This window comes from Hyalella azteca, unplaced genomic scaffold (assembly GCF_000764305.2).
Source record: "Hyalella azteca isolate HAZT.00-mixed unplaced genomic scaffold, Hazt_2.0.2 contig13348, whole genome shotgun sequence".
NCBI lineage: Eukaryota > Metazoa > Arthropoda > Malacostraca > Amphipoda > Hyalellidae > Hyalella > Hyalella azteca.
Window position 1 is genome coordinate 312676 of NW_025943273.1, and position 21412 is coordinate 334087.

Here is a 21412-nt window from a genome sequence, read left to right on the forward strand (position 1 = left end):
AATAAATCTGTTGGAAATAAATTTGTAGAAATAGAGAGCAGTTGCAATAGTTACTGTAGCTAGAGAAGTTTCAAACGAGAGCTGAACACTTGTTGAAGCGTGATTTAGTTGCGGTCATGACGAAGTATTCGAGTCATGTGATGGAACTTGAGTCAGTGCTAGAATATTTGTGATTGAGTGAAGTTGTTAATTTTGTGCCACGGTTCAGGTATGTTCCAAATTCAATATGTCGCGTAAATTCGTTCTTGAAACTCTATGAGTACTCAGTGTCAAGCTTTACTTTTGCTATACGTACTCATTTTTAAGAATTCGTGATTTATGTTATTTAAATTTCATTCTTTTATTTTACTGAAGTCTTCACTGAAGTTCAGTAGTCTTCACTCGTCGAGAATTTGGGTTACTAAATACATTGCATTAAAAAGTCCTCTTTAAAAATAAAAAGTTTAATTGAGAAATACAACTTAAACTGACCTATAACTTCTCGTCATGCAATGTCATTTAATTCATAGCTAAAAATTATTTAAGGAGACGGTCGACCATGCAGCGTGCCAAGGTCCGTATGGAAACAGCGTCGCAGCTGTCGCCAGTTCTCTATATTTTTTGTTCATTGATCCTTATAAGGCCGTGGTCTTCAATGAAGCGCTAAATGAACAAAAAACTAGCCTATACGTGCAGAACTACTCAGGAAGCCTGCTTGAATGGCTGCCTTAAGTCGATCTATTTTAAAGAGAGATTGAATGACTCTGCCTTAAGCCGTCTCTCTATTAAAGAGCTTGAATTATTTTGCCTTATGTCATTCACTTTTTTCATGAGATTTACTGACTCGGCCTTAATCCGTTCTATCTTTCAACAAGCTTGTATGGCTCTACATCCAGTTTTACTCTGGTAAAAAACAGAATCACTTTACACCAAGCCATTCTCTTTAAAGAGCTTGAATGCCTCAGCCTCATGACGTTCTCTCGTGAATGACGCTGCTTCAAGGAAATCTCTTCTTAAAAGAGCTTGAATGACCCGGTTTACAACTGATTTCTATGTAATAGAGCTTGACTTACTCTCCTTAAAATATTTCTCTTTATAAAACAGCTTGGTTTACTATACACCAAGCCATTTTATTTAAAAAAGCTGGACTATCTTTCCTTCAACCCAGTCTCGCTTTAAAAGAACTTGAATAAATTTGCTTCAGGCCAGTCTCTCATAAGAAGAGATCGAATTCCTTTGCCAGTCTGTCTTTAAAAAAGTTTGACTGGTCTTAACTTGTACAACCTGTCTTCTGAGCAGCCATTCTTGATTTGGTAATTTGGTTTCATGCCGTGAACAGTTTTAGCGACCCCCAAACTGTATAATAGTATAGCTAGTCATATCATCTTAATTCATTAGGTGACTACGAAATTTCTCGAGAATTGATCATAACTCCAGCAGTGCTTGATTCTGTTGAAATTTAAAAATGAAACGTTCAACATTGCCGAGAAATACATTCATACATGTTATGATGATCCAATAAATTTGAGTTTCCGAAGCAAATTACGCTAATAAAATAATGCAAGTCCGTGTTGGCGATTGATAATAATGCAAACGACTTCATATTCAAAATGTTGCAAATTTACAGCCGGTTATCATTATGATGACTTGAGTATAAATTTGTCGGTAATGAGTTGGATCTCTTGAATTAGTTGAAGCCCAAGTTTTGATTTTAATTAAATAAACAACTTTAAAAAGCCATCATTAGAATGGTGAACAACCGTCAAATTCGATTCATTCCCACGTTAAGATAAATCGATATTTAACTGATACACAGAGCGAATTAATAATAGATTTGAGCTCATCAAATTTAATATTGTGCAGCCAGATATTATATAGATTTTGATTAAATTTTTCTTGCTCATTAGTCTAGTGGTTGAACGAAGCTTTTCGTGTCCTTGGTCTGGATGTCAAATTGTGCACTTCAATGTTTGCGTGTATTCTGATGGCCAAATCAGAAAACAGTGATTGTTTTCTGATTGAATAGTGAGTAAGTGTTTTCTGATGACCAAGACAAATCTACGTTCGCTTAATATCATTAAATTAAAATTGGATATTTTGAATTAAATTAAATTAAAATTTTGTTCCTACACTGCGAGTGACTGTCATTATACGTATGTGCTCCCTTTACGTTTTAAACTTCGTCTATGATTGCTTAAAATTTTACTTTCACGATATTCTGAATAGGCTGAAGTGGGAGTAAATTTGCTTATAGAAGAAACGAGTCATGTTAAAACACCTGATGACTTTGTAATATTAACTAAATGAATTCTCATTCAATTTTTTCAGCCTGTTCAGCAATCAATGTTATCGCTTTTGATTTTTTTGTGATTTGCTTTGTATTGATTTTTGTTCTTTTCTTTTCTCTTAGATGAGCTTCACTGCTATGATTCAGCATTTCTTCGAAAGTGAAATATATTGCCAGTTCTTCCTTATTCAAGCCCTATCCAAAATAAAACTCGTAGTATTGTTGTAAAATTTCCAAACGGATGGTTTTATCTCTTCGATGAGCTTTTTCGAGTGGAATTTTTTAAAGAATAAAATGTTTTATCGGATAAGGACGAAGAGATTGTGATTTAACATCGTTTTAGTCACAAATTTTTCAGAACTCAACCAAGCTTGTCAACAGCTATACACTTTAAACCCATAAAAATACATGCGTGAATTTCCACAATGATCATCACTATTGAGGTGTTGGATAGGCCAAAAATTACGTTTACACGAACCGAAAACAGCCTTTCACTTCCAACTACTCGAGAATCCTTCAAACGCGCAACGTCTCCCACCTTGTATTCTGACAACAAAAAAATTCGCAGCAGCAACACCCACATCACCACACACCCAATAGTCAAGGGCGAAACTAATTCACCGAAAATAGAAATTACGACCGCCTCCATACTCATGACCACGCCTAAAAATTATGCGGCTAATGTGGACAGCTTGAAGTGTGATCCTTTCGAGGTGTCTGCTAAACTATGTGATGTCAATCTTCGAGTCGAGACGAAGGAGTCCAAACGGGGGAGCACACCTCCACCAAGTAATGAAGTTCATAAGAAAGAAACCTCTGAACAATGGCTCGAAAGACTGCATGGCAATCGGCGCAGTTTCTTTGGCACAAAACCAGGAAACAGTCAGAAGGAGACGACCGTGAACCAAAACCTGGGAACCTTTCAACCGAAACTTCCTGGGAATGGGAGTTCATTTGAAGCCGATAATAATTACAAAGGAAAAGAAGGCAACACGCAGAGAAAGATATCCGTGTTAAATTTTGTGATTGGCCGAAGAAAGTCAAGCGTCAATGATGATGACTTTGTAACTGGTAAGAAAATTGTTGCTCCTGACATCAGCCGCAATGGAAAGAGTGCTGCCGACCTCCATTGTAAGAATATTGGAGGCAAAATAGGAATTCCTGACATGCTTCATGCCTCCTCAAATGAACGTAATGTTGCTTTAGGAAACGGAATTGAAAATTTGAATGAGAACAACGGGATTAGCATAAAACGCCCCAAATTTTCAGTGTGTTCTGAAAGCGAGCCAAAGAAATTTCGAAGTCGATGTGCTTTATCCGCTTCAGTTCCTCCTAATTTGAGAAAGAATGCACGTAATGTGAACAATGTCGTTGAAACCTTATCTGGTGTTAGAAGTTCACACGGAAGCTCAGGATTAAATAAAGAAAATCAGCCAAATAAGGGGAAATGTGAGCCGAAGGACACAAGTGGCAACCGACAAGTCGATGAGAAATCCGTAGAAACTAATGGCCAGCGACAAACTTCAAGTTTCTTCTCGAATAACAACAAATTGAAAACCAAGACCTTTGATCATGAAAAAAATTCTAGTGTTTCCAACACCAATAAACTGAATGAAATATGCGATAATCTTAAAGGTCCAAGGGGCTGTAAAGTGAACGGACATCTAGCTGAAGGGATAGTTCGCCTCGATTCAGAGGAATCCAGTGAAACCAAAAAAGAAAAAATTCATGAAATCCGCAGTAAACTAAAAAATTCAAACCTCTTCACTAAAAATCCCGAACCAAACGGACCAGAAATAAACAAAAGTGAACTACATGAGCCGAAGAAAAGTCGGAACAATAGTTTAACAGATGCGTTTATTCGTTTTCGACGAGGAAGCGCATCCTTCAGCAACAAACGCGGCAGCGTAGGAAACAACAAGCGCTGCAGTATCAGTGGCTGCAGTGGCAAGCGACCAAGTATAAGTGCATTGCAGGACAATAAATCTTTCATCGACATCCTGAGGAGTCGTAAGAATAGCCTAAGTAGTGAAGTACGTACTAGGAGTAACAGCCTCACTAATGTAGTCAACATACGACGTGCGGGCCGTCGCGCCGAGAAGAAGAAAAATGCTAGTTCAAGTCTTGCGTCGTCGTTACCTGCCAGTGAGAGGACCAACAGAGCAAGAAGTTCACCGCCTCAGAGGACAGCCGCTTTCGCAGACAATGATTGGAAAACAATTAAAACCAAGAGGTAAAGTCAGATTTTTACACTCGTTGACTAATATTTACTCAAAATGCTTGCTCGGACACATTTGACCTCATGAAGTTTAGGAAACTACTAACCGAGTTTTAAACACTATTCACGCTGTACATTGTTCGTTACTAATATAATCTTAGAGTAAAGTAAACTTTGGCTATCTAACACTGAATTAATTGGCGTCGTGATTTAATTTTTACTCCTATATGATTCTAATATTACATATTAAAGAATCGCCTTCGTTTGATTGAAATTCATCTAAACTACCATTTTGATATGTATTACGATATATCTATTTATTTCAAGATTTATCTTCACGTAATTTCTTTGATACGACTCCGCACTGTTCCGCAAACTTTAGATAAAGTTCCGACCACAATTTTATGTATCTGCTCTACTAACTTCTGTGCGATGCTACTAATAATCCAATGAATTATTTTGTTGCTTTCCTGCAAAACGCATCGCATATTGCCTTTACTTATGTCATGCTCCTCTTTCCTGTTACATTGTAATTTTTAACTTTTTTGTGATTATCAACGTTCCAAAATGTTGTACGTCTGCTTGGCTTCTAATCGCACGTTTGTTCAAACTTGTCCACTAAATGTTGCTTTTTCAACAATTAGATTGCATAGTTCGTATATTGTATATCGTCAATATCAACTTAACATTTCATCAACGAAAATGTAAAAGGTAAGTTATTTTTTGATCACCTCTAAAAAACAGCATTAAAATTCTCACAGCTTGAAAAATGTAATTATCGAAATATTTTAAAAACTCTCTAATCCTAAAAGTTAGTTCAAGTGCAGTGGATTATTTATTTTCGTCATTCAAACATTTCAACGACGCAATTTATTCCCCAAAGCATTGCAGTAATTATCGAATTATCATCCCCCAATATGGTAGCCATTACACAGACGTTGGCGTTTACCACCAATTGCTGCATGTCGTGCGTGGTTCATATCAGGCGACCGCCAACAATTTAGAGATGAAATGTGGCTCGCTGCCTCCCCAGACTTAGTGGCACCGTCTATGACCAAAGCATGACGGAATCCCGAAGACCTCAAACTTATGAACTACGAGGACAATATTTTTTGGTACGCTACGAAGTGAATGTTTTAGCTATCTTATCTGTATTAGTCAATGCTTTGGCTTGAGGTATGAGTTAACATTTTAAGCATGAATAAATGAATCTATCATTTTGTGCAGCTAAGCGCGAGAAGCGCAATTTATTATGGGAATTAAATCTCAGAGTGGGTTAGAATTTCTTGCAACTATCGATATAGATGCGAGCAATTGGAACAAAAAATGTTGGTTTTCATTCATTATTGAATGCTGCCAGCACGACTCGCACACACCTAATTTAGTAGAATAAGGACAACAATGATCAATGTTTCAATCATCTGCCCACCAGGTTACAACATCGAATAGATTCCTTGAACTGTAATAACCTTAATATAGTCTAATCCTGCAGTTTCATCACAACTACTTACTCTATATAGATACTTATAGAGCGACATGTAGCTGCACATAATAATATGCATTGATAAGCGGTTTAGATATATATGACGCCATCTGGTGTTACGAATTCCGTAGACTTTTCCCGTGAATAGAGTTGACCAGCAGGCATCCTGGGAGCCTTTAGTTTCCCCGTGAACTGTAACAAGCGCCATTCGCTTGCATGCTACTGTGCAGTGGATAACTCTTGAATAATTCTTCTGGCCCATCACGAATAGCGTCAATTTTTCATTGATAGCTGCAGTTTACGACTGTTTTACATATATCGTGAAGTTTCAGTAATATTGCTTTAATTTTCCTCTATGTGATTTTAATGTAAAAGCTGTGATCAACAAGTGCTTGCGGCACTGAATGTTATGCCGCATAAGCCGATAAGGAATTAATTTAGAATATTGTTGAGGACGGTTGGGCAAATTAGTCACCAAGTGTGGAAATTCAAGGTTGAAATAAGTAAGTCGAAGTCAATCACTAATTGTATTATACCATTCGACAATTCTACTTTTTAATTGTCATTTCCTAAATCGAGAAAGCTTTCGTTGTTAGCTCAGACTTTTTTTACTGTCGACAATTTATTATTGATACAATTTTGTTTACTGTGAAGTTAAATGTAAAACTAGCTTTGATATATACTGATGTAGGAAAAGGTTTTATAGTAAAATTATATCGTTAAATTGGGATAAGGTTAAATGTTCCGTGAAGGCCATGATAAACCTATGCGATAGAAACCCCTTAGGGTCATTAGAAAAAAACCCTTAGGGTCATTCAGAACATATTTTGTAGTTAAAACATATGCTGCGCTGACTCCACTGCAAGCTAAGCGACTTTGAGTTCATATTTTATTTAGCAAAATATAAAAACATGGGCTTGGATGTTTCTGGTCGTGGAGAGCGGGATTCTTTTTTATAATCTCAGGGTATAAATCATTAGAGCCACGACCTCTTCATTGTCTTCCGACTTTCCGTAAAATTTTATTGACGCGTCCAGATGTTAAGCAAGTTATTTTAACGATGACTTCAGCGTTGAAATATTGAAGAGTTTGATATTTCGAATATTGCGAAAGACATACGTTTCTTTAGGTACATCAAAACCCCTTTGACCGACGATGCTGCCAGAGATATATGCAAAAATGTTAATGTAAAGTAGTATATGATTATATAAAAATGTAGCGTTAATCACGCTACATCTAAATCAGTGATCGAATTCAGTTATGATTACATCACGAAGCCTATGAATGTGACATGAATGAAGTTTCGGTTAGCAAGCTCATCACTGATGTATTTAATCTCGACATATAACAATCATATGGATTAGTTTTAAAATAAAAAAACTATACCATTTGTTATAGAGCACACTTGTTCTCTGTTTTAATTCCAGATAAATGGTATATTTAGTCCTGTTATTCCTGTGGTGATCAACCATTACCATTCTGTAATAGGCAAGTTAAAGTAAATTTTAATGTAATTAATTCATTATTAAATTTAAATTTATTTAATTTCATCCAGACACTGCGTTTAATAAACGTCGGAAATAATACGCATTTGTTGGCGGAAAATTGATTTTTTAAACCGTCAGCGTTAAGGATGACTAATATAAAACTTGAGATTCAGTGTGAACATAGTACTTGCGAAAATAATCTAGGAGAATACGAATGAATGTTAAAAAATACGTGTTTATGATATAAAGAAAGATAGAGTACTGTATGTATAATTCGCTATTTATAAAACTCTTTAAAATGAGTTATTTAAATAATATCTTTTATATACGATGCGCAAGAGTTTTAATTTATTATATTGGGCCTGCATAAAAAAGTATGTAAAATTAAACTATTTTTTTGTCACCGAATTTTCAGCAAGGATTTCCAGATTTTGTCATCCCTAAGGTAGAAAATAATTTTAGGTGCTAGCCTTGCGTTGAAACGCACTCTCACGTCACGACTTGTCCAGTCAATAATGGGCTATTAAAGTGTTGTTGTTCATAAAAGTTTTTTAATGACAGTTTTTGAAAGATCTGACGTCGGCCTTTCTGGATTCCGGTTTTTACCTGATTCGATGTCAAGCCAAACGTCTGTTTCAAGCCGATGTTACATAGCTTTCACATATTTTTCACGTTTTAGAGTTATTTTGTGGTTACGTAAATGAATCAATGTAAATTTGTTTTGAGCATAACATTTGCAGTTTGTATTAATGCTGCTAGGAATCAGAAAAATCGGAAATTTTTCCGTGCGGACGTAGAGATAAAGTTCATGAGAAATTTACTCCGGCTGCCGGTCAGTTTCCCGGTAGCCTGGGCCCTGGCAAAAGTCTGCGGTCAGTGTGCGCCTAGACTTGGTAGGGGTTGGGCATTCCGTTCGACGTGGCGCAGTGACTGGGAAGTGCCTAGTGACACTGAAAACTGACCAACCTCTGGTTTCATTAGCATAAATTTCTGTGCACTCTTAAGCTGGTATACTTTTACTCGTGAAAAGTCATACTCACGCTTCCAATAACAGGACTTTGAAGAAGTCGATGCGTAAGTTCTGTTTCGTGCATGATCGACGGACCTACCACACGCGTCTTTCATGCCTTGACCCACTTAGCTGAATTAATCGAAATCACTGAATCAACGAAGAAAACTGACAACTGGGTAAACTTCGACGACATTAAGAGACAATAAGTAATTCGACGACAGAAACACTCGCTTAATAAGCTTTACTTACATTGAAACTGTTGAAACTTTGATGATGGCTGATGGACTTATTGAACCAACTTTGTTCAGTCCACTTACAGCTGATCGTGGCTACGCAGGTCATCTCATCACTGACCAGGAACGATGTCTCACGTGTGCAAAGAAAAACTACGGTCTTGATTTCCCGAGCAAATCGGCAGGGAAAAGTAGGCTCTTGAACAACCGACATCCGCATAAAGACATTCTAGACCACGTGCAAGAAAAAGAGTCGCTAGTCCAGAGATTTGCGAGGAAAAGTGGCCTGCTAAGAAGTTTTTTTCCGGATATAAAAGATTCCGGAGATTCGTTAGTTGGTTCACCGCTCGCATCAGCGTCTTTAGTTCGCAAGCCAATCGCTAGTACACTCGCTAGTCCGCTCCTAACTAAGGATAGCAAAAAGCATCACCATCATCACATCCACGTTCACACTCATCACCATTATCCGAACGGCCAAACCAAGTCTCGAGTTGCCACTATTCTAGATGATGCATCTGCCCCTCAGACTAGATCTGGCGCAAGAGTGGCAGTAACTCCCAGAGCTGGACTACGTTCCCAAACTCCGAAATCAGTATTACAACAAAGAAAAAGTGTTGTGAATCCTCCTGGGACCGCAAAACCACTTCCTAGAATAAGTACTTCTGACTCTAGAAGACCAACTCCACTTAGGAAAAGTACGTACACCGTAGTCAGCCAGCCGAGGAAGGTCTCTACACAAGGCTTGAAGTCGACCAAGCCTGTCACCAGTGGCAAGAGAAAGCACAGCAACGGTGGTCGAAAAATCACTCCGCCAAAAAGAATAATGACCACAAGCAAAGTCAAAAATAGAATTATACCTCCAAAGAAAATATCTAATACCTCGAATCCTGTTACCTCTACTAACCTACCTTCACAAAACCTGAAGGTAAGCAATAGTATTGCCATCCAGACAACTAGTTCACTGCTCCCCATACCCGCGCTTATAGCCATGACGCCTCAACCCAATAAGAAGGCAACAGCATCTTCTCGAAAATCTTCAAGTAAAACTAGGCCATCAACCACAAAATCTGCTGGCAAAGCGAAGACTTTGCCAGTACAGAATTTTGTCGTTCATTCACCAGTACCACCTGAGATTACCTTGGAGGAAAAAATTCAAGACAGCAGAGAACGAAAGGGCTTCCCGTACACTGATTTAAATCAGGATCCTCCAACTGTCACGGGCTTCCCTAACCAACACGACGACGTGCACATTTATATAGCCCCACACACCCCCATGGTGACCAGAACTTACGAGGACGTGGCTCTTGATAAACCAAGAAGAAAATGGTTCGAGGATCCCCACGCGATCCGGTCTAAAACCGCACCCAGCTCGCCGATAATGCGCCGTCAACCTTCGAGGTATATATGTTTATTCTTCTCGTTAATAAGGTCATTAACGGTAATGACTGTTATAATAAGATCGTTAAGGTCACAGGGTTATTAATGTAATAAATTTATTGGAAATTTGTTATTAAATTACTGGTCTGGAACGATTCATGAACTATGGCACGGAACGAATTTATTTTTTGTCACTTTGGCCAACTATTTTACTAGTATGGAAATTTCCAATTGAATTCCAATTCGGGATCGAATTTTTAGGCAGCAAATGGATTTAATTATCCGCTGGAAGAAATTATGATGGACCTTAAAAGTATTTGATACCTGATTTTTTATTTTGCCAATGTACTTGTTATATATTTGCTTTGTTTATACCTCCGGTTTTATACATTTATAGTTAATACAACAAGAGGTGCAAACAACAACAACATATATGTACATCAGAATATATTCTATTGTAATGTATAAAGTGTGTCACTTAGTTCATTTTTATTGTGAGTAGTCAAGAGTATATAAACCAAATATTTCAACATCAAAATGCTGCAGATTCACCAACTTTTGTCATGCTTAGTCGTAAGTCTAATGTTGAGATGAGGCCTCACGTACTTCTGTGTAAACATTCACCTGCAAACATCCGCTTTGCCTTTAACATGAATACCTGCCTTCCTGTGTTGGTAGTGATCGAGAACAGACACGATATTGTGAGAGCAGGCACGATCTGATTGTGAGGAGAGCAGACATGATCTGTTTGTGAGGAGAGCAGACATGATCTGTTTGTGAGGAGAGCAGACACGATATGATTGTGAGAACAGACACAATATGATTGTGAAGAGAGCAGACACGATATGATTGTGAGGAGAACAGATATGATCTGATTGTGATGCGATTTAATTTCTGAATTTCTATAAACTTGTACGTATGTAATTGTACACGAGGTATCTAATTTTTATTTTTTAATATTTTTTTTCTTATTTGGACACGTTAGAGTGTTGTCTGTTTTGTTCTTGCGAAGGGCATAGCTGAGCATAACATGTAGGCAGACACTACTAAAAAACCCCAAAACAAGAAAAACGTAGAATAAGAATAGAGAGGGATGGACTACTATTTACTATTAAAAGAGATTTTATTCACAAACGAGGTATGACCCCGGCAGCTTTTTTAGCTAATATTTTTAGCGCATTTTATTATTTATGGGAAAAAGGCGCTATTGTGCCCATGTCCGTCCGTCCGTCTGTCTGTCCGTGACTTCACGAACGGGCGGACGGACGGACGAGAAAATGCGCTCTCTGTCACTCACTGCAGTGAGTACCGAGTTATATTTTTTTTTGTTATTGCAGTTAATTGAGATATTATGTGTACGGCTTGTGTTACTTTAAATTATTTTAGTGGGTGAAATCGTTTTATAAGATTTTTATGAAATATTGTGGAGTTTTTTACCTCAAAAGATATCTTAAATACATTTAGCACTGTGAGAATCCTGTAACACGCCAAGCCTCTATCACGTTTGGCTTACAGGAGTTGATTTATAGCGCAGTTTTATAGAGCTAAGTAATACAACAATAATTCCGTGATCGAGAATGCTGACCTAATTAAGCACACGTGATTCAATATTAACGAACAACTGGGTCAAGAATTAGTGTATGTGTACATTATCTGGTACCTGCAACCTTCACTTGAGCCTGGTTATTGTTAAAGTTCATTAGGGCGCTTCCGCTACAAGCTCTGGTTTGATGATTCATTTACAAACAAGACTGGACACGGAAACTACTGAATTACTACGTATGAAGAGCAGATGCGTGATTAAACGTGTCGGATATATATATAGTCCTGTCCGCATTTATTTAATGCAAAGGTACACTGTTAAAAAAAAAACGGTGAAAAAATGGTCCCACTGGCGTTCTAGTGGCCGGTCGCCCCGTGAAAATAAACTGTTTCAACGTTTTTATCAGATGCTTTACGGGATCTTAGTGCTAAATTAGAATAAAAACGGCAACACGGTGTTTCTTTTCACATGCCAACCGGCCACTGAAACGCCGGTAATACCGTTAACGGTAATTTTTCTAACAGTGTAGCAAAAGCGAGCTTGAAATTACCGCTGGCAAAAAAGTGTTGAAGCGAGAAAAACGTATTGTCATGTCCAAACGTATTTCTGGATAAAATGAGCAATCAGCCTAGAATGTAGATATAAATGCTTATACCAATTCACAAGAGATAGAATAACAATTAAAAGATTGTGTTCGTTTATGAAACAAGACTATAAAATACAACAAAATTTTAAATATGGAGTAGAGGGGATAGAATGATTTAACTCACAATGTAATGTGAAGTAAATTGGAAAATTTAATTTGTGAATTCAGTTAATTTTCTTGGTGAGGCAATGCGGCTTTATACGATTTATATTCATGTTATAATTAGAAACTTTGTTATCGCTTTTCTAAACAATTAACTGATCGTCAAATTCCCCTACTCCCAAATTCGTTATGTACGCCAAGCGTTACTTCACTCTTGGCTGCACGATACTACTGACAAGCGCCAGTCAGTTTTTGTGGTTTAGTTTTGGATTCTTCTTTGGGTTTACATTCCACATCACAGACAACGAGCGACGACAATATCCCAAGTGATTTTTTTCGGCTGCAGCCGTAACTCGTTGACTTGCTTCTTATATTTCTGATTCAGTATTTTGCTTGAATCATTGTGGCATTTCCTGGACGCCAATTAAAACTTTTTACAGCTGGTATCTACAATTAATTTCAATCATCTGGATAAGAGTGAACGATTTACATTAGCATTACAATAATTTAGTTTTATTTATTTCAACTGTCGTATTACAATCAACAATTTTGGAATTATTCAATGGAATTATTCAATTTTAATATGCCTTCGTTTCCACTGAACTCGTGCAATTGACCTTCGACAAGATTCTGCATCAGATCGGTGAAATTGAGTTTGAATGAAGGCTTCTAAGGCTCAAATATAAAAATACACATGCACTCCGGAAGGTTTATGGCATTGACTTGGCTTAAGACATCTTTTACATCTCTGCTTGAGTGTAAGATTGCATGTATGTATGTTCCTATGCGGTTATTTAAAGTGATCCAATCGCCCTACGTTATGCGTCATGCGTCATGCGTCTCACTCACAACGAACTCGTTAAGCAGTATGATCTAAAATGCGGTGCGGAGAGCATGCGTGCTACGTCGTGCGCGGCTCCGGTGATAAGCAGTAGCACTGTTTACATTTTTTAATCACAACTTCATTATTGTTTTCATATGTGTGTGAATATTTAGTTTCATATTTCTCGATGTTCAACACATTGAGTTTTCTATTTTCGTAGTAGTTGAACGCATCATCTTAAGAAACATCCATTTCATTGAAGTTTCTTTTGTTGACATTGCAATTTTGACCGCGATCAGACGTTAGATTTATGTTAGTATTTCAAGAAAATAGGCATTCTCATTTGAAAAACGGTGGATTCATTTTAATTGCTTAAGAAATCCAAACGAGGACTATTTTAAAAAATTCTGGTTGGTTTTAGGCATTGGCACCTTAAATTCCATTTATCTCCTTGGAGCAAATTCTAAGTTACAGTGTTCCTTTCATTGGGCCTGTAAATTTGTAAACGCCATCAGTGCTATCAAGATTTGGCGATTTAAGCAACCAGAATTTCGTTTTAATTTTACTGACAGTTACAGAAGTTTTCCCTAACTGTGCAAGATAAAGCAGTTATTATTAAATTAAATTTTAGATATTTCCGATTAAAAGCAGGTCACACTGGGTTATAAATGCGACCTAAAATAACTGTAGCTGTGATTATTTTTTCTAGTACATCAATACATTCAATCATTTTGCTAAAGTTTTGATGTACGAAGGTCAAAAATTGTTTCTTCTACTCTAATTTTCCTTTGACATTATACATAAGACCAAAAAAACTTGAACAAAAGTGTTCTATATGAAGCTTCAATAGCATCTCTGTGCGGAGTTTTTAAATTGCAACACGTATTTATACCAATCAATATTTATTTCCAAATTAGCGCCTTCTTGGGGCTTAACAAATTCATTTTTAATTTAAAGTAAAAATACTACCGCCAATTGAATTCCATATTTACTTTGAAAAAGTACACAATATTACAGCATTCGTCAAAACAGGATCTGATAAAAAATATCAGCTATATGGTACTATAGTCACGGTCTTGTGTTCGGTTGCTCTACTTGAATTAATGACATTTGATTACCAAGCTATCCACCACCCAAGTGATAACTCCATTTCTATTATGAATAAACTCATAACCATCAAATTCTGTTATGATATTCGATCAAAATGAGTCCGTATAAATTTCTTTTCAAATCTATACTGATTGGAGTGCTGCAATAATGAGCAACAACATCCACTGAAGTAATGCATCTATTTCACCTTCGTTTCAACCACGGACTTGTGATTGCCCACATTGAGCTCTCATTTCCCCCGAATTATAATCTCGTAGCAGTTGTAATTGACTTGCATCACCACTTGCAAGCACCGCCTAATGAATAGGATTGAGGCTGATATTAACCCCATAGCAACTTAATTTACATATCCTGTTAAGTCCATAAAGGAAATCAATTGAGTTTCAATCGGAAGATCGTTATTGCTTTGTGTCATGTGGGACGACCTAAGAAACTTCATTGATCCATTTTGTCACGTCCGCAATAGAAAACAATAGATATCCTATTAAAACAACACTTCGATCGATTCAATTTGGAACGATCGATTCAATTTGTCAAGCCCGCAACGGAAATCAATCATGATATCACTATTAGTTTATATCATCGGAAACGATCGATCCATTTCGTTTAGTCAGCACTGGAAATCAACTGACTTTCTATCGCAACAGTATTTATGGTTTGTATTATCGAGAACGATCGATTCAATTTATCAGGTCCGTAACGGAAATTGGCTGAATTTCAATCAGAACAGCATTAATGATCTGTATTATCGAGAACGATCATAGAGATCAGTATTGTGATGTCTTCTTCCGTTCCGTGAGTCACGTTCAAGTCTGGCCTTGATATACCGAACAACCTTTGCTGTTCGTGTTTTTTGCTGTTGTTGTTTTAAGCTGCTTCTTCGTCCTAACTATTTCCTGGTCATGTTGATCGTCGTTCCGCATGCTTTTTGTTCAGAGGCAAAGTCCAGTTGAAAAATACATAATTGAGGTGACGTGTATCGTTCCGGTTCTAACACCATATGCTGTTAGAACCGGAAAATGGTAGTAGTTTATTGCATCATATGTGCATCACTCTAAAAAATTTAACACGGAAGCATTTATCTGTAGTTTTTCTGGAAAATGTTGTGATTTATTTACATTTTATTCAACAAATCATTAGAGTGTTTAGTTCAAACGGATAACTTAAAGCATTACATTGTATCACTACAACTTTTGAAGTACTAAAACATCAGAGAAATTATTTGCAAGGCCGTCACAAAGTGCGCAAGCCACGGAAGTTTCCTCAATGTCGCTTGTTTCTGACCGTTGACTTCACTTTTAAACCACAGACTCATCAACACTTGGCTAATATATTTGCAACAATATATTTGCAGGCTAATCCTGCAAATATATTGTTTCTTTTTATTTGTAGCTAGTGAGCATGTCATTTATAATACTTTATTTTTATTTTCTTTGGGTATTTTCGAACATCACATTTTACGAGATGTGAATTATATATGAATTACTAATTTCAAATATTCATTTGAAGTTATTTTCGATGAATTAGTAGCGATACAACGGAGATTTAATTTTCACGAATTAAGAACAAAACGTTCACTATAGACCGTTGTGCCTCGTGCAAATTTAAAAGTATATTAGATGTTTATATCGTAAATATCGTAAATGTTATGCACGATTCGAGCTTATTAATGGAGGAGCCTATCAGGCCTCTCGATCCGATGTTGTAATTTTTTCTTTATTCATTACCTTTAATCAGCGATTATTCCTAATACATATTTGAAGAACCTGTGGATGTACATTGAGCCTCTCAACGTCGCAACCCAGTATAGTCCGGATGTAAACCTTCATTCAACTCAGTCTGTCCGTTTATCTTTTCCTTTAAGAGCAGCGGATGTTGTTCGTTTTGCTGTCAAGTGTCTAGATCAGCTTTCACTGGTACTATTCACGAAATCTCCTGTGCGAATTGAATTGATGTTTATCAAGTTGGGGTTGCTTAAACATTCCTAATAGCTCACAATTTGAATTTAAATATTTTTAGCGCATTTTCTCATTTATGGAAAAAAATGCACTATTGTGCTCGCTATGTCTGTCTGTCCGTCCGTGACGTCACGTTTTCGTCGACGAGAAAATGCGCTCTCTGTCACTCACTGTAGTGAGTACTGAGTTGTATTTTTTTCAGTTTTACATAGGTTTCCTAAGCCGATGCAGGTCTTATCGAAACGCGATAAAAATTTTGCTTGACTTTTATGAACATGGTGTAGCACGGATTATGCTCGCTTATAAAGCATAAATCGTTTAAGAAGGTAGATTTTAAAGAACTTTCATCGTGAAGCAATAAAACTAAGTACACTGTCAAGAACATACTATGCGAGTTCACATAATAGGAACTAACTATACTGAATCAATTGTAAATTCAGTAAGTTGCCCTTGATTCCTAACTTTTAGACGTATTTATACTTTCGTGTATTCAGTCCTGATTAGAAGTTTTTCTTAGCAAATTTTAGTTAAGATATTAATAAGTGTAGATATTATCCTTCTAAATCCACTTCATAAAAATTTAAATACGTTCTAGAGATTTGGTGACTAAAATTACTATCAAAATGCCTTCAGTTTTTGCACGGAAGCTTAGTTTCTTCGTTGCCAAAGTCGATGCAAAGTAAGTAAACAAATTTTCATTTGTTTAATAATTCAAGAAAAATTAAATTCAGTAAGCAAATAAATCTGGGTGCATGTGGTGTTCTACAAGTGCATGTTTATTCAATAACTAATTTATAGATTATCTGATGAGATATTTAATTAAATAAATTTTTCTTAAATTTATAGGATGGGCAAGACGACCACCACCACTGAGACTCGCACCTTCCAGAAGGGCGGAAAGGTAAATCCTTTAAATGATCCAAATTTCGATATTTATTATTGATATTGCAATAGTTATTATTATTGCTTTACGTTCATATATATTTTAACAAATATATTTTTATTCTTCAGTGCAAACAATTGCGGCAAAATTTTCTTTTTAAATACATAGAATATTTTTATCAACCAAAGCTTTGGAGATAAAATTCGTACTTTGAAACGAGAGAAGCCGGACAAATATATTCTTATGAAGACGTGTTGCTATAATTTGATAAGAACTATTTTTTTTAATGCAAAGGTTTTATTCAGAGAGAGCATTTAATCAATTAATACATTAATGTCGTATACTATAGATACGTGTAACCTTTAACAATAAGTAATTGAAGAAAACCTCTTCCGCTTGTAGTGGTACCAGGAGACGAAAGATGTTTTATTCTGCGAGAGTAGTTAATCAATTTATTCATACATTGATGTCGTTTTCTATAGAAGCGTGTGGCTTTAAATAATAACAAATTGAAGATTGCTCGCTTCCGCTGCAGTGGTACCAGGAGACCAAGGAAACCACGGTCGTGGAGCACAAGACTGGCACCAACACCTCCACCAAAGTCACCACCAAAGAACTTCCCGGGCCTCCTAGTGAGTTGTGTGCATTGTGCAATTGTGCAAATTCCCCAATCAGAATGTTTTTTTTTTGTTATTAATGTAATAGTTACAGTATGTATTACATCAAGCTGTGCATGATAACCTATGTTGAAATTATTGTCGAAATGGAAAACGTGTTCAACGGCATGCATGTGATATTTTTTCAAGCAACACGAATCCATAAGCATGCTAAGATTTTTCCTCGTTTGTCCATAAAAATATTCATGCGTAGATTTGCTTTAATGAAGACGATGTAATTATCGTATCCTATCTATTTTTAAGATATTAACAATTGAATTCAAGACGCAAATTACAGAAATCTTACAAATCAGAAATTACAGTTACTTAAAAAAATTTCTCCATCTTTCAGAAGATCACGCTTCCAGCAGCAGCAGTAGATCTCCTTCTCCAGTCCGCTCCAAAAAGGTTGGTTTAAGTTATAAAAGAAGAATATTATTTGGTTCAGATCCAATAAAAGCGTTCAATCACCTATGCGCCTCAACAGTATTTCTCAACGTTTGAATGAAAAAAATGTTCAGTTTTTTTTCTACCCTGTATGATTTTGTTCCCTACAATAATATTTTTTAATTTAGATATGCATTCTGTGAAATGTCATTAGTTTGAGTTCAATTGTGAAATGAGTCCGACTTGGACGTTCTTGATGGAGACTAATAGAGGTTTTATCATTAGCTGTAATTTTTCAAATATTTTTAAAAGTCATTAAAATATTTGCAAGTACATATATTTGAGCTCATGTAGCATTAAGCCTTCAAGAGGATTAGTTTAGGATTTAATGGGACGTTGTAGTATGGTTCTATTTAGGAGTTATTATTGGAGTTTTTATCGATATCTTTTCTTTTTTCATAGTGGTTTTCAAATTTTTTATATTTTTACCTCGTTTAATGTGGCACAACAATCCTGTTACCTTGAAGCTACATAATTTTTGTTACCGTTTCTGAACGTTGTTTTTTAACTACTCTAATTCCCTCTAAAATGTTATAAATATACCCATAAAAGCTAGGTAAAAGGATTGAGATCTACCGCTTTTGAGTAGTTATTGCTTATTATACATATATAAACTTCTTGTATATAATGAAATGATTAAATTTGCTTCCAGGGAAGCGCTACGGACGGTGGCTCGAAAGGTTTGCTATCGAAGCTCATCATTATACAAATATACTTTTTGTATATAATGAAATGATTAAATTTGTTTCCAGGCAAGCGCTACGGACTGTGGCTCGAAAGGTTTGCTGTCGAAGCTCAAGACCAAAGTTCAGGATGCTAGCAGCTCTGACGATGAAGAAGAACGAGACGAGAAGCTTTCGAAGCAGACGCTCGTTCAGATCAACAAGAAGCGCACGCTTCACGGCGTCAAGGCACTCAAACTCAGCCCTGAGGTCAGTAAACGTTTATAATTTAACTATACCCGCTATTTTGGCTAGTACATGGATTAATTTTGATATTCTGCACTCTGTATATTTCGTGAGCTTTAATGATAATTGTGTGGGTTCGGTGCGATGCTATGGTAACACATTGCAATGTTTATAATACAGAACCGTAAGAAACACATAAATACAAACAAGTGCAAGGAAGGTTGATCAAGAAAGACTCGAATTTTCAATTTTTTTATTGGTAAGGCCGAACAAAGGAAATGAAATGCAAAAGGAGTGACCACAAGAAACACTCCAATATCATTACTCCTTCATCAGAACTATTTGCGTACGTTTGTACATGCCATGAAGAAAACAAGAACGAAATCTGTGTCAACCATTTTTTTCCTGCATCTTTCATCTCAATCAACCTTGTCCTATGAATTAGACCCAATATTTCATAGCCAACGAGCTGTAAAGCCCAGAAAACTGCAATTAAGAATAAACTACAGTATTTAGGGTATAAGTATTAGAGTATTAAGTTACCATGACGCTGTGCTCACTGACTGCTGTGGCAGGGCACCTCTGATGGCATCGATTGCACGCAAGTGTGCCAAGGTCTTCATATCTGTCCCGCTTGACCTTCGTTGACGTGACCTCTTGCTAGATCCACTTTAATTATTTAAAGAAACTGAAGCATCGATTCATTTTTATCTCGTGCTAGCCAGGAAGTATGGATATTACATATTCTTTGCTGAGTGAAATCCAGAAATTATCGAAATCAGGATTTGGCACGAGTATTGCAAATTATATCAATTTCAATCTATATAATTATATAACTTTTTCACTAGTAATCTATGAGGCACAAGTTTAACTTTGTAGAGCCGCACAATTTCCAGGAATTCTGTATTCTTGGAGGTAGTATCCTTCACAATCCTACAATCTCGGATCAGCCGTCGGTTGTTTCACGTTAAATAGGTAAGCCGTTGATTCACAGGTGAATGTTACCCACTTGGTTCTGAATTGAGTATTCCTGCGGTTAAAAATGAATTTCTCTTCTTAGTATCTATAGTACTATTAATAAAATAAAAAACGTATAGAAATAAAAGCACACATCAGTGAGGTATTGAGGGTAAATGTAAATACTGATGACTTAATGATTCTTTAACTTTTTGTCAAATCATAAAAATATATAATTTGAGAAAAGTGAACTAAATTACTAATTCATATAAGTACCGACGAAACTGGATATAAATCGATGCAATTATTTCATGCGCCGTTAGTTCAAAGAATTAGAACTTACATCCAACACTCAATGCGCTTTTGATATCATTTAATTTATCAATGAATGTGAAAAAAGGGAAATTTTTTCCAGAAAACAATGTAGGAAGCTATTCTTTAGAGCTGAATACAATTTTAAGACAAGACGGACGAATTAGTCCAATTTGTCCTGCACAAAACATCTTCGAATTGTGAAGTGCTGATACTATCGAAGGTTGCCATGCAGAATTTACAATTTTTTAAAGGCCTTTGAAGGTGGCGCGAATTTCCGCCTTGAAGGTGGAAATTCGCGAATAGATGTTTAGACAACGGGAAGAACTTTACACTGCAGAGTTCGCCGGTTCGATGAACGACGGCATTGACCTCAATGTAGTGATGAGGACAGCCAGGTATATTAGTGATGAGATGGTTTCAAGACTACCGGGAATGCATGCTATGTACACATTCAATGTGCAGTGTACAGCGTAGATTTTCTTGAAGTACGTGCAAGATACATTGCAGACATAAGTACTTGGTCCGTCTTGAACAGCACGAAATCCCATCTTGAACTGACGAAAATTGTACTTTTTCCCGTTTTAAACATAAATGGTTGTTATAAAAAATAAATAATTTTTATTAACCATCTGCAGGAGATGGGCAAGGTTGATTAATGTTATTTAAAAATTAAGAAGCTTGTTGAACTTGAACATCAATCCTTAGTTACTTAGGAAGTATCCAAACTTGATACAGAATGATAATATCGTGCCTTTTTAACTAAGTGCAATTAAATTTTTAAAGAAAGTAAATGTTTGCAGTTTAGTAGTTTAGTATAGGAAAAAATATATTCTAACCGCCTAGTTATCATATTAAAAATATTGAAGATGCTTTAATTTCATTTAAAGTTTTACTTCTCTGAGTAGAGAAGAACTTACGTTTTAGACTGTTTCTTATGTTCTAGATCGCTTCATCATATAGGCCATCATATGCAATGAAATGGAACATG

General features: G+C 36.3%; 1 protein-coding gene across 9 annotated transcripts in view; it reads left to right on the plus strand.

The window, feature by feature from the left end:
- The window catches only part of LOC108679773 (protein PRY2), a 53768-nt gene that overhangs the window by 24696 nt on the left and 7660 nt on the right, over positions 1-21412 (plus strand). For 2 of the 9 annotated variants that reach the window (XM_018168497.2, XM_018168494.2), the window contains exons 2-6: positions 2390-4499; positions 17105-17159; positions 17677-17773; positions 18150-18205; positions 18997-19176. In XM_018168497.2, the coding sequence (XP_018023986.1) occupies positions 2692-4499; positions 17105-17159; positions 17677-17773; positions 18150-18205; positions 18997-19176 (2196 nt within the window). In that variant the 5' untranslated portion in view covers positions 2390-2691. Of the gene's footprint in view, positions 1-167; positions 209-2259; positions 4500-6343; positions 6471-8319; positions 10098-16821; positions 16938-17104; positions 17160-17676; positions 17774-18149; positions 18206-18996; positions 19177-21412 lie in introns of those variants that run through there. The other 7 variants (XM_018168495.2, XM_047883634.1, XM_047883631.1 and 4 more) reach the window with 7 other exon arrangements.